A 14,650-nucleotide genomic window follows, 5' to 3' on the forward strand; every position below is an offset into this window, starting at 1 on the left:
TTACCATTAACTACATAATACACTATTCTGGATTTCCTACTATACTAGAAGGGTATAGTGATGCTAACTGGATCTCTGATTCCCTTGATACAAAAGCCACTAGTGGTTTTGTATTTACACTATGTGGTGGTATTGTCGCTTGGAAATCTTCTAAGCAAACCTTGATTACCAGATCCGCTATGGACTCTAAAATGGTAGCCTTAAAGTTTCGTTGGTGGAACAATTAAATGGTTTAAGGGTTTGTTGTAAGACACTCCCATGATGAATAAGTCATTTCCCGCTATCTTGATTAATTGAGATAATCAGACAATTATAATAAAAATAAAAATAAAAATCATAATTCAAAGTCGTCTAGTTATATTGAACTTCAATATAAAATTTTGAGCAAGCTCACATCCATTGAAGTTATGTCCTTGAGTTATATTAAATCAGTGAAGAATTTTAGAGAGGCCTAGAGGTGGGTATTGGATCAGGTTTCACAGGGAACCCAACCCGACCCGACCCGAAAACCTTGGGTTTGGATTTTGGGTTTCACCATACAGGTCAGGGAAGGAGCAGGGAAAAGAATCTATTGGGTTTTGGGTCAGGAATGGGTTTTTCCAAGCTCGACCCACATGGATAAGGCGAGGATATAAAACAAGGTAGGGATGGGTTGGGGATTGGTTGGGCTTACGGGGACGAGGTCTAGATGGGTCAAGTTTAAGTCAAGCGTACCATGATAGGATGAGGACGGGATTGCAAAGAAGGTGATCGGGTCGGGGTTGGGTTTGATGTTTGATGTTTTTGTTGGGTTAGGTTTTGCGATCTGGGTTGGGTTTCAATTATTTCTTACTAGTAACTACCATGTCTTGATAAAATATTAAAAATTATATATATTCCCCTAGAGTTAATCTATTGTTAATAAAACTAAATTTAAGGTAAGAATAACAAAACTAATATATGAAACACTAGATAAATATTTCGACTTCTAACATGGTCCCCCAGTTGAGAAACTTGGTTGGAAGAGGGGAAAACCTAAAACCTGAACCCGACCTATGCCTACCCCTAGAGACGACAAGTAGAGTATGCTTTGAGGGGATGGGATTAAAGCCAATTTCTTTAGTCATCATCAGTGGCAAGCCAACCTATCTAGTTGGATATCCCAACATGAAAGTTCAATGGGAAAAACAAGCTCATTGAGTGGTTGGTAGGAACATCAAATTAAAGTGAATTTATTTTGCATCTCATCTCTATAAAATGAATTTATTTTGCATCTCATCTCTATGAGGTTTGTGTAATACCTTAATGATATCAAGCCTATTATACAAGAGTATAGAGTTGCAATATACCCTTGGAGATATCGGCAATGTGAGTGTGAATGTGGAGCCACAATCTAACAAATAATTTAGGATTATTCTCCAAAATGCACTTCCAAGATAAGATACTTGTACATGGTCGTAACGTGATACACCAATGGAACCCACAAACAAGATTAACACCTAATTGTTCGGTATTCTCAAAGCATATACATAAAATCCAATATTCATTCACTTAGGACTATATGGGTAGCAAAAGACCAGCTAGATAAATGTTCAAGTTCGAAAAACACATCATCGAAAGCAAGTCTCAAAGTGAATCGATTTTTGAAATTCTTTTGTTTTTTTCAAATTATTTGTCAATTTTCAAATTTTAAAAATTGGTGAAAAATGTTATGCGTTTTTTTTTTAATTTGACAAGCACGCACGAGAAAGACTCAGGTGTGTGTGTTCCATCTTTAGTCCCAAGCAATGGGACTCGAGAGGTTTGAATCTTTCCATGCCTCACTTGATTGTATGTGAGACACGAGAACACATGCATACACGTGTGTGTGGCCTCACAACTTTACTAAGACCATGGTTTCTTAATATATTCAATTTGAATAGGCACACGCCTCATACTCACATCTCACCTTTTATAAGCCTCTGGATTGCATCATTTTTCATTTGAAAAAATTACCCAAATGACTCAGTTATGAGCAAAATTTTAATATATTGTACCTTGATGGGAGTTAGTAACAAAACAATTGAATTGCCTGAAAGAGGCTCCTCTTCATGCCTCCCCTGCAAAATACTTCTAATGAATAGACAAACTGCCCTCAAATGTGGACTTTGTTTTGCTGCCCTGCAAATGAATAGAGCTTTTTAGCTGCATGAGACTTGAACCGCTAGTTTTTGAGTTAAGCCCCCACACAAACCCGTATGGAAGTTTTCTCCTGACAAAGCTATCGAACAACTGCTCTTATTCAGACACAACTGCCAAAGCAACAAATTTGTACAGTTAGCACAAAATAGACTAGAATGATTAATAACTGAAAGGAATCAACGATGGAGAAGCAAACATGGAAAACAGATGTGAATATGGAAGTCAAACAGCAAGTAGTACTAAAAGATAAGAGCCACTGGTTGTGCAATCCTCATTTTCTAGTAAATACCACTGAAGGTTTTGTGTCTGGTTGACTGATTTGTAAAAAGTATTTTCTAAGGTGGGATGAAACAGGCTTCTTATATGGTCTTAAAAAAGATTATCCTTAGACAAAACTTTCTTTGTGGTAGCTAATGGCCACTGTATCACGGTTACTATTAGTAGGCTACCAGAGGAAACAGCTCATATTACCTTCTCTACCACAGAAGAGGAATTTGGATCATGGCAGCTTCCCTTGCTGTAGGATCCACACTTGCCAATTGGATTTCCAAAACTTGCAAAGTTTACAGCAGATATCTGTGCTTTCTTGGGGCATGTTAGATGAAGCACCGGTTTTTGTTCATTTTTAGCATTCATATGCCATAAATCCAAGTCCATGAAGGGGTAATCCTCTGAGATAAGACCACAAACACCTGTGGCAACTCGCCTTGAGAATGTTACCTTTGTTGGGTCTCCTCCTTTCTCTTCGAAAATCACAAGAACGTTTCCTGATGGCTTAAACCATGACCTAGGCACATGGTACCTATCCCAGAAGAAATTTTCAAACAAACGATCAGAATCACAATTTATAAGACTCGAACTTTACAAAGTGTGAATTATGAGTTCTGAAAATTGAATAATCACTGAATAAGAAGAAACGGTTTATAATGGGTGCTAAATGGACCCAACAATGTAGGACAGACCACAAGTTTAGATAACTCTTTCATGGTCTCCAATTTACATAATTTTTTTCTAATTTAAAGCAAGTAGTGAGATCTCAAGTGAGCTTCATAATTAGCTAAATTGGAAGGAGAACTATAATGGTAAAAAAGTGACCAATGGTAAATAGTCTATCCGTCCAACTTTTCAGTCTTACCATCTTTGAGTAGGCTCTCCACACCCAGTGCTGCATTTGTTTGGAAAAAATTTACCCCTATAGTTGCAGCTGGCTGGGCATTCATCATTTATCGAACTAGTTCTTGGCCAATATCTCCCAATTGGTTCACCATTCAGCCAAGCCTGACCCTTACCCATATGTATCATATCCAGCCCAATTGGGTCATCTCCATATGGAGAATCCACTACGGCCTGCAGAAATATAATCAGTAATTTCCAAAGCCTAAATAGTACTCATTATTATTGTAAAGCTTCCCATGAAATTTAACCGCTTAAATTCAGGTGGGAAGAATACCTTGTACCAGGTTAGTGGTTGATTTTTAGGTGGATCCGTTGTTGAGATCCAACTCACAGTATTCAAACCATTTGGATTGTAAATATTCAGATGTTCACCTTCCAAACCAATCTGTCAGAAAGAATAAGGCAGATTTTCTTAATACAAACTGAAGCATTGAAATCAGTTCCTAATCATAACAAGCTGGCTTCTATCTGCTTACTTTAATCATGTACACTTATTGAAACAAAGCAAACAATCAGAAGAACTTTATTATTCAACTAAGCACGTAGGATTAATAACCTTATAGACCCAAGTATTTGAGGTCAAGTCAAGGATCCCATTGTTGAATCCACTTATTTTGACTGAGGTTAGCCCTGCTCCAACCCACTCATAAAATGGACCTGCATTCTGATAAAGAAAATGACTAACTTTTAAAAGTTAAATTAATTAACTCCCTAAAGCTTTTGAAGAAGTAAAAAACTAAGACAACATAGCCAGTAGGTACCTGCAATCCTACAGTCATGCTCAAAAGAGCAATGTCATTCTTTCCGCCCTTGAGAAAAATAGGAATTGCACATTTGAACGTAATATCTGAGCCATTTCCAGATGCACTACCTGCAATAAATAGATTAAAATAAATGGCAAGTTTGTGAATCTCACTCAAACATAAATGATCTTAAGAGATAGGAAAATTAAATACAAGAATCAAATTATGCTTCTTGGATAATGAAGACAATCATATAAGAATAGTCAGCTGTGCACAGGTACTTGCATCAAGACCGTGAAAAGAGAACAAGTGACAATATGCTTTGTTTTAGGGTATATCATGTATCCTGCCAAACATGTCATGGATATGATAAATGTCCATCAGTTGAAGATCTAGATGGGCCGGTGTTTCAAATAGGACTGACTGGAAGATATCAAAAATCTAAGTAACTGCCTAGAAATTGTTGAAGTGAAGGATAACATCCAAATTCAACTTGAAGAGACGAAAATGACAATTGCCGAATTATATGGTCCAGAAAAGGACTCAGAAATAATATCCAGAATCTAACTGCCTACAAATTGTTGAAATGAAGGAAATCATCCAAATTCAACTTGAAGAGACAAAACGAGAATCGCTCTATCAAATGGTCCAGAAAATTACTCAAATAATATCAAGTACGAGATCAGTTAACAAATAACATGTTAAATTAAACAAAAAAATAGCATTTTACAGTTCTTATTTTCAGCCAAACTGTAGGAAGTAGAATCATTGGACTCGATGGATAACCTTGAAGTTTCTGATTCACAAAAGCATGAAGAGCGTGCCCCTTTGATTCAACCATAAGTATTGAATGGCTTCCATTCTTCAAAAAAATTTCTTTTTCATCAACTTGTAAACTGTCATTTCATCAAATAATTTAGGTCACATCTCCACAACTTTCATCAATAAATAAAAAGACACTCCAAAATAATTGCAACCTAAATGTAGATACTACTGGATCCAACATATAGGAACCAGGATCCATCATCCGGTCCTAAAAATAATCATTTAAATCTGTAAAAAAATGATAATCTTTCAGACACCATAATATAAAATAAAACGAAATAAAAAAATAATTAAAATTACAGAAAACAGGAGAAGAAAGACAATTAAAATCTTTCAGACACCATAAAATAAAATAAAACAAAATAACTCAAAGAAATAAAAATACAGAAGACAGTAGAAGAAAAAACAGGCGAAAAAAGACCTTGTTTCAGAAAAAGAATAAAGATTTATTCTTGAAAAATTAAATATTCTTCTTAATGAGGATGAAATTGGTTTTAAAAAACCACCACAACAGTCACTAAGCTTAACTAACCTTGTTGTATACCACAAATAGTCAGTTGAATCCTTTGTAGTATTTAGATGATCTACAAACCCGTTCTTGATAAAATCAGCAGTGCCCCAAACACCTGCCTTCTCAGTGAAGACTTCCCACTGGACATTTTTTGTACCCTTTTCTGGCGGAACCCTTAAAGCATGCAAATTGTCTGGTATCATCTCAACAATTGAAGTTTGGGATTTAACCTGGTGACATTTTCATTTTAAGCAATTTAAGTACAAATCCATGCATATATAAATAGAAAAGGATTCAAAGATGACTCATGTTAACTTGAACTTGAAAAATGTTTAACTATGACAAGGAATAACTAAAGTTACCTGTGCAGTGTTAAATGCCACATTCTTGCAATCTGGCAGAATGCTTACTGACCAAGCTGGAATATGATATGAAACATTTTGAAATTGTAATATCTTGTCATCTTCTTCATCCACGTTAGAAATGAAGGCTGCACATGATCCTGAAGAACCTCTATAAATATGTGCCTGCAGACAATGAAAATAAAGTGTAATGACAGCTTAGATAGTTCATTAAATTGAGCAAGATCACACCCTCATATTGCCTATGGTGACCAAAGTAACTCTCATCTACAAGCCTATCCTTTGAAGAAATTATAGATAAAATAATTTACTCATAATAAACAAACATCCGACAGCACACCATGCAGAAAGTGCTCAGGTAGCAAATAAAAATAAGGGCAACAAAAAAACATGCACCTAAAATTCCTAAAGTAGATTAAACAACATCATAATAAGATAAGTAACAAGATTACAAGTGAGAAAATAAATTTCACCTCCTGTAAAGGACCAAGAGAAACAAGGGTTGGTTCACTACTTAGTAGTGCCTGCTCACATAACTTTATAGTTTTATGCAATTCTCGGAGGTGTCCCCATTTTGGGAGCCTTGCCAACCCTGGAATTCCATTTGAAAAACAAAACAAGAGAGAAGAATTGCCATTGAGTAGAATGAGAAGAGAAAGGCATCTATTTTCACAAGGCAAAAGAATAAACCATACCATATTCATCAATTGGAGCATCATAATCATAGCTTGTTGTAATAAATGGTCCTCCAGCAGTGCGGCCAAAATTTGTTCCACCATGATACTATTAAGAACAAAACAAACCATGTTTACGTCAACTAAGCAAGGATAACTGATAGTATGGGATGCGTTAAAGCAAAAAGTGTGGAGAGAGAGAGAGAGAGAGAGAGAGAGAGAGAGAGAGAGAGAGAGAGCAGGAAATGTTCCTTCATATAAAGAGACTATTCTATCAAGGGATTTAACCTTTTGGAATGTTGGTTGTAAATATGCACAAACTTCGAGACCCAGAGAGACTCAAACCTAAGACTTCACATTAGAACACCAATCCTCTTCTTCATATGGCTATTGAGCTAAAGGCCCAATCCACAGCTAGAGGGGGGACTTTATCCAGTTTACACTAGAAAAACATCAAATATACAAAAAAATAACAGCAGATCTTAAAATAAAATACCATGTAGTAATTTTGAAGGCTACCACCCTTCTGGAAAAAGCGAGCAACAGAGAAAGCAACATCTTCGGGTGGCCTGTGCGGGTCTCTGGAACCAAAGGTTTTAAACCTGAAAGAAATCACATATTGTAGCATTAGAAATGCTGAATTAACTAGCAATTGAATAAACTTCTTCATGCATATTTAAAAGATTACAACATTACTACTCCACATTTTGAAAATAACTGATTTTAAATAACATGGCTTTTTGGTCTTTTGGTTCTAAGAAGTATTTTCAGACCCCTACACCAAATTTGAAAATATAGCAATATATATGAATGTAATGTTCCTTCAATAACTAATGAACAAAAAGAAGATAACGTTCCTTCTTGTTAAATATACTGAAAAAGAGTAGTTTGGTCACTTCTCATAGTCTGGTTATATCAGGGAGAGTGTACTAATAGTTTCAGGAAGTATGTGTTTATGGTCCAATTTTCGTGATCTTTGGAATTGTATTTATGAAGATATAAGGTGTACTTGTATGAGGGGTAGAGAGGTCTTTTCCCCTAATGCAAAGCTGTACGCTCTTCTCCAAAAGTCTCTCTTCCTCTTCTCCTCTTCTCCTCTCACTCTCAACTCTCCTCTTTAATATTTTACATGGTATCAGAGCAATTGGTTCTGATTGCACCCAAGTGAAGCATCCTCTCATCATCTCAGGAAAGGGATCTTCCAGGTTTGACTTAACCGGTGTCCTGAAACTTGATTTTTTGTTTCTCTTTCTCTACCATAAACCCCTGGTTGATGGTCTCTACTGCTAGATAAGCAATTCTATGCTTGATTAGTGCCTCAAGAAGGTCTTTTGCATAGAATTTCCCTATTCCTACTGTGTGCAGACTCTAATACTGGCTGGTTCCCCTACATCATCTCCTAGATTGCTGACATCAACCCTATTTGTTGAGGATTCTGGTGTGCTTTCATTAGAATGTAATTCAATTTGAGATTTCTACATATTATTGGGTATTTATGCAGTGTTTTGACGAAACCCTAATTGTGCCTCTGGGGCTCACTTGGTCTATGCAACTAAAAAAGGTTATATTAAGGCTTTTAATTGGATTTTTTCCCTTTATCTATGGCTGATGCTAGTGAAATTATTATCGTCTCAAGGGATGTTGTGATCTCAGAAAAGAAAAGATTCAATATTGATTACATCAGAAAGATTGAACGCAACTATTTGAGTTAGTCCAAATCCATTAGAATCTATCTTAAGGCCAAAGAAAGTCACATGCTCCTACACTACTCCTATGCATGGACAATCTGGACTCAACCACTCCAACGGATAGGAATTCAGATTTGCGTTACCCGTGACATCCCCTCCATGATCCAATCCCTTCAAGGAACCCGCCACCCCAAGCTCAACAAGATGCTCCTCTCCATCTGCATTGGCTTCATCCCCTGGTCCATCTGGAAAGAGCGGAATAACAAACGTTTCTAGTGCAATTTCAGCAGCGTCAAGGCAGTTTCCGAAGTTATTATTGGCCAAGTCTCGTCTTGGCCTCTAACCAAGAAAGAACTCCTCCACCTGCAAGGCACGCACTTGAGAAGCAGCTGGCGACTAGTGGCCCACATGACTAGTCCCCCTCAGCAAACTACGATGATTGAATGGCAGCTCCTACCGGCAAGATCCCTTAAGCTGAATTTTGATGGACGCGCCAATGGTTGCCCAGGTCCTGCTGGCTTTGGTGGCGGCATCCATGAGGCTAATGGCTCTCTCCTTTCTACCTACGTCGGCCTCTTGGCATCTCGGACTCCACAACTACTAAGCTCGTTGGCCTCCTTCATGGGCTTAGCATCTACCTTGACAGATTCTCTAGGAATGTTGAGGGAGATTCCAAAATTATCATTGATTGGTGCGCCAAAGCCAAAGCTCCCCCTTGAAGACATTGGGATACCTTCTGAGACATTTTTAATATTGCCTCAAACTTACATTGTACTTGGAATCATATCCCCCGTTCAGCCAACTCTTTTGTTGACGGTCAAGCCAAAATGAGAACCTCTCTTCAATCACTGGTTGTAATTGGAGAGTTCCCCTAACTGTACTTCTCTCTTTTTTTAATTCTCACCACATTCTCAAAAAACAATTAAAGAGTCTACTCGAGGCCATGGAGGTAGTACTCAAGACAGGGGCAGAGATGTGTCTTATAGAGTACGAAGCCGAACTGATGGTAGAAATGATAGAAAGTGTGTTCACTGCAAACACACCAACCGTTTATCTGACAAGTTTTGGATTAAGTTTGGCAAACATACTTGGGCAAACTCACTGACTCGTGACCATATTGAGCCCCCAATTGAACATATTGTTAGTATCTTACCAAGAGCACTAGATGAAATGCAACCATTGGCTCAACGTATGACTAAGATTGTCTCTATCTCATCTCCTTCCTCTTCAGCATTTGTTGCACAGCCTCCACTTCCTACAACTATTCTTATCAACTCAGGTTATCAGCTTTAAATTAGTGTGGTAATTGTGTGACCTTCACGATAAGCCCAATGAAGAATCAAGGACAAAACTGTATTTCGTAGATTAGTTGGAAAATTGATTTATGCCACTGTCACAAGACCATATATATCCTTCTCAATTAGTGTGGTAAGCTAGTTCATAGAACATCCATGTAAGATTCATTTAGAGGTTGCTCATAGAATACTGAGACATTTGAAGGGGTCACCTAGAAAGGGATTATTCATTAAATCTCACAACAATTTGAAAATAGGAGTTTTCTCAGATGTTGACTATGCTGGTTCCAAGCTAGACAAAAAGTCTACTACTAGGTATTGTGTATTTGTGAGAGGAAACCTAATAAGCTGGAAAAACAAGAAACATAATCTAGTGGTCTGGTCTAGTGTTGAAGTTGAGTACAGGGTTATGGCTTATACAATTAGTGAGATGAAGTGGGTGAGATCAGTGATACAAGAGTTGAATCTACAGGTTGATGTACCAATGACAATGTATTGTGATAGGCTACGATTTTTATTGCTAACAACCTAGTGTTTCATGAAAGACCAAATACATTGAAGTGGACTATCATTTTGTTCGAGATCCGGTGATGAAAAAGGAAGTTGATACTCCTTATGTTCGATCAGGTGATCAGATTGGTGATGTCTTCATTAAAGCCTTGATCAGGCGTGAGTTTGGGATCTTTTGTGACAAGCAAGGAATGCGAGATATATACGCTCTATCTAGAGGGGGAGTGTTAAAAATACTAAAAAGGGTAGTTTGGTCACTTCAAATAGTCTGGTTATATCATGAAGAGTTCAGGAAGTATGTAAGTGTTTATGGTCCAATTTTCATGATTTTTAGACTTGTACATATGGAGATATAAGGTCTATTTGTACGAGGGGTAGAGAGGTCTTTTCCTCTCAACTCCCTTAAGTTAATAAGAGGGATTAGGGGCTCGAGTTTTTCCCCTAATCCAGAGGTGTACACACTTCTCCAAAAGTCTTTCTTCCTCTTCTCGTCATCTCCTCTCACTCTCAACTCTCTTCTCTTTAATGTTTCACACTTCTATAACTAATGAATGACATGAGAGAGAGAAAGTGAGAGAATGAACACTTGGCCAAAAAGGGTATCAGAGGCTAAAAACAAAGTAAATGCTAAATAATTTACCATCCAGGCCAATTCTCTGTCCAAAATTTTGGCTTGTTCGCAGAATTTGGTGTGAACTGATCGCAATAGAATGAATTACAGGTGTTGATCTGAAAGCAGAAAAGCCATTATTCAACAAAAAAAGAAGGCAGGTGATCAATATCTGAAATAAATCTTGGATTCACAGATTTGTTTGAGATGCATTAGTATAAATGACTGATGAGAACATCCACAGCTTGGAGAAAATTTTGAAGACAACAAATAGCAGTCAAAGCTTATTAATCTCTGATTTAGAGCAACATTTTGTCAAGATAACTTGTTAAAATACTAAAATATAATATAATATAATATTAATAAAGAATCATAATAAAAAAAGCAACAATAACGAAAATAATAAAAAAATCATATTCTTTACAGACAGGAAAAAGGTGTTTTTTTTTTGCTTTGCCTTTAGAAAGGCTTGTTGAACAGTTAATGTTAATTAAAGTCTGATATGAATACATGTTCACAGGCACTTTAGTTGATCCAAAAACATACTGAAGTGGCAATGTGGCATATTTTTACTATTTTTTTTTTTTTTTAAAACATCTAGATATTTGAAACAAAGAAGTAAGTTGAGCTAAAAGTACCCACTGTGATAGTAGAAACTTTTTTCAGATATATTCAGGTAGAGCTGAATAAATCATAAAGATGCCTAGTTACCAAGAAGTCCTATTACATGATTTTGCCAATAATGAGGACAAATTCAGAAGTTGAATTTGTTCATGTTAGAATATTTGTTGAGGGGTAGTTTTGTCTTTTCACATCAGATGTAGTTTCTGGAGTTTACATTATCTGGTTCTGCATGTTTAGGGTTTAAGTGATTTTAAGTGTATAGGTATTTCTGTAAATTGTCTTATTTTCACGTAATAAAAGAGATGAGGGATCGAGCACTACCCCCAATGAGAGTCAATTCAGACCTCTCTCTTCTCATCTTCTCTCTCTCTCTACTCTTCTATTTGTCTTTTATCAGTTCATTCACTCATTCATGGACCATATTAATCCATTTTCACTATTGCAATCTGATTCAAACATAATTAGGAAGATGAAATTAAGTCCAATTTGCATCATCCACTTCTTACGTAAGTGTTAATTACGATTCGGGAAGGACATCTGATCCAACAGTACCATCAATGATACCCCTTCTGTTGCCTTTTTTAAGTTTAAATAAAGAATCCTTTATTGTTTAAAAATCAAAATAGTTGAATAGAGTCTTCACCCAAAATGTCTAGACAACTTGAGCCAATCAACTAAATTGCTTCACGTAAGAAACATGGCATTATATCTAATCCATCAACACACGAAAGAGATAATTTGATGTCTCAGACTAGTAGGTGCAAATCAAACAGTTGATTCCTAGCTAGCCATGAAAGTCACTTTGGCCAAAATCTACTTCCTAAAAGTCTTAAGTTGCACATATTGAACACTACAAGAAAGAACATACACTAGTGATAAACCCTTACCACAGGACCTGGAGCATCATATTGTTGACACATTATCCATGGTACACCTATATCCTGAGAAACAGCAATGTTTGCAGCCCACATGGCATATGGCTTCCCCCCATCTCCATAAACCTTTTCAATGTCTCCATATTCATTTTCTACCTGAAAGATAAAGAGCATACATCATAAAAGCACCTAACTATTATAGGTCCTGAACATATGAAAAAAAAGAACAAAACTAAGCTGGAAATCGTTAGAATCACTGATTACTAAATACTCGCAAAGGTCAGGCAATTTATAACTTTGTGAAGAATTTTTAAAATTTTAATACCATGAAATAAAATCTGGCTTCTTTTTCCTAGTAAGTATCTCTGGAAAAATTACTTAAAAGAGAGGAAAATCAATGAGCACAAGACAAAGTCCTATAACTTATGGGAATTTGTATGGCAACAGAAAAGAGTTTACTTGCCTGAGCCAAGATGATAGGGCCTCCTTGTGATGCAAAAAGCTTCTCTTTCTTCATCATGTTCACAATTAGTGTCATGAAGCTCTTCATATGACTCTATATTACACAGGGCAGTTAATTAGAAGCTTAAGTTGCAAGAAGAAGAGAGCACGAAAACTGGAAAGCATATTCTTATGACTTAACATATAAGAAATTGGTGAACTGGGGGAAGAACGTAAACCGCAACCACTTTACCACGAAATTCATGGAGGATAAGAAGAAGAAGATTCCTCAAAGGTAACAACAAATCACAAACTCTCTAACCTTCCAGGATTCGTTGTCTGTCCTGAAAACTGTCCCCGATACATAGTGGAGCCAAACCGGCACGCCTCTGTATCAGCATTGAAAGTTTCAAATGACATTAAGACCCAAAAGCAAATATAAGCAGCTTCTTCAAAGATAGCCATCCCAAATATTACCCAAAGTTCCATTCTGCCGCAACAAAGGGACCAATGCGCAGGATTAGATACATGTTTGCTCTTTGCACTATCTTCACAAACTTAACCAAATCATATCGACCACCAAAGTAATACTGCAGTGACTCAGACCCAGAAAACAAAATCAACTTCAGGACTAGAAAACAGCAAGAAAAGATCAAGACACATTTGAAAATTACCCACATTGCCAGGAGAAAGCTCATGACCGTTCCAAAACACGTACGTTTCGATCACATCCACCCCTCCTTCCTTGGCTGTTGCCACAAGTCCAGGCCACATCTGTCACATTACCAAATCTTCAACTTATAACGCAACTGGGAAAAACACAGACGATGGAACAGAGAGAATGTTAATAAACAGGGTACAATGCGAACGAGAGATTACGCCAGGAACACTGCGAGGATAGTGAACGGAAGCAGAAATGAGAAGCTTCCGTTGGCCATCGATAATGAGAGACCGTCGATCGTAAGTTACATTTGAGGCGAGTGAGAGTGAGCAGAGAATAGTAAAAGAGCAGATACAGAGGAAGAAAGCGGCCATTGCTCTTGCCATGGCCATTGCTCGTGGAATCCGAGTGCAGGTAGCTCATACATTTATAGATTGGCATCTAAGATAAAACAGGATTACATTAATTCTTTTTCCATTACATAAAAAGGTGAAAATATCAGATTAGATCTTTAGGGTTTTTGACAGCTAACCCTCAGCGTCTCGATGAGGTCATTGTCCGAAGAAAAGCGCGGGGAATGGCAGGAGAGTTTGGTGAACTGCAGAAGCAGAACCATGTGACCAACAATAGTTAGATACCTGAACACAAGGGATCAATTCACAGTGAGACGATCTTAAAGTGAGACGCTCTCCCTTACCCCTCTTTCTATAGAGCATGAACTATGTACACATTTAGTTAATACTCCATTAGATCATTGGGAGTCTTAATCACCAAAATGAAGACTTCTAACCATAAAATGCAGGAAAGATAGTGTGAGGCAGAAAATATTAGTGAAAAGATGAATTACAAAACAAGGCAGAATGACATTTTACCCACTCTTACCAATAGGAAAAGTGTCCAATGTCAGCTTTTCTTATAGGAGTCTGAAGAAATCGTTTCTCGCAGTAGAGATTTCGGTGGAGAAAACGGACAAACCGACGTGATCCGCGTGGGTCCCAGGGAAAGCGGGCCCCGCATGACATGCCATATCTTTTTGCGCCCTGGGCTGTTAGTACTTAATGTGGGCTAGCGCGTGGTTTAAGCAAAACAAGATTGGGGGACAGAGGAATATGCGGGAGAAGCCGACCAATCGGGTACCCACTACCATTTTATGTTCCCAAAATAGCCTAAACCTTAAACCCTAAACCCAATCGATGGGCACCGACGGGGTCCAAACTTTGATTTGTCACATTGTTACTAAATTGTAGCAAAATATTGTTTATTTAAAATAAAATTTGAGCAGTAGAATTTTATGGTTCAACCTGACCCAAGCGTTGATACATGACATATTTGGTTTCTATAAGGACTAGGAATATTACGGTATTACCAAGCGACACTCACAAACATGAAGCCATGGTGGTAGTCACCGTTGTCCTTCACCTACCTAGCAAACGTTTTAGTATAGCATGTGGCCTTCCATGGTACCAACCTAATGGCACTTTTAAGGCTGTGGGCT

General features: G+C 37.4%; 1 protein-coding gene across 1 annotated transcript; it reads right to left on the bottom strand.

The window, feature by feature from the left end:
* Positions 1-1,970: 1,970 nt before the first annotated feature.
* Positions 1,971-13,574, bottom strand: LOC137945234 (beta-galactosidase 10). Its single transcript, XM_068791011.1, has 19 exons — positions 13,374-13,574; positions 13,173-13,268; positions 12,972-13,084; positions 12,817-12,883; positions 12,517-12,609; positions 12,066-12,209; positions 10,585-10,673; positions 6,948-7,053; positions 6,473-6,560; positions 6,251-6,369; positions 5,778-5,942; positions 5,437-5,645; positions 4,866-4,975; positions 4,098-4,207; positions 3,893-4,000; positions 3,611-3,721; positions 3,296-3,507; positions 2,632-2,962; positions 1,971-2,270 (listed from the first exon to the last, which is right to left on the bottom strand). The coding sequence occupies exons 1-19, from the start codon at positions 13,545-13,547 to the stop codon at positions 2,160-2,162; spliced, it is 2,556 nt and encodes an 851-aa protein (XP_068647112.1). The 5' UTR covers positions 13,548-13,574; the 3' UTR covers positions 1,971-2,159.
* Between the last annotated feature and the right edge of the window lie 1,076 nt (positions 13,575-14,650).

Source organism: Aristolochia californica, unplaced genomic scaffold (assembly GCF_029961685.1).
Source record: "Aristolochia californica isolate CCGP_79_NKW_82.1479 unplaced genomic scaffold, dmAriCali1.0.hap1 SCAF_12, whole genome shotgun sequence".
Lineage (NCBI taxonomy): Eukaryota > Viridiplantae > Streptophyta > Magnoliopsida > Piperales > Aristolochiaceae > Aristolochia > Aristolochia californica.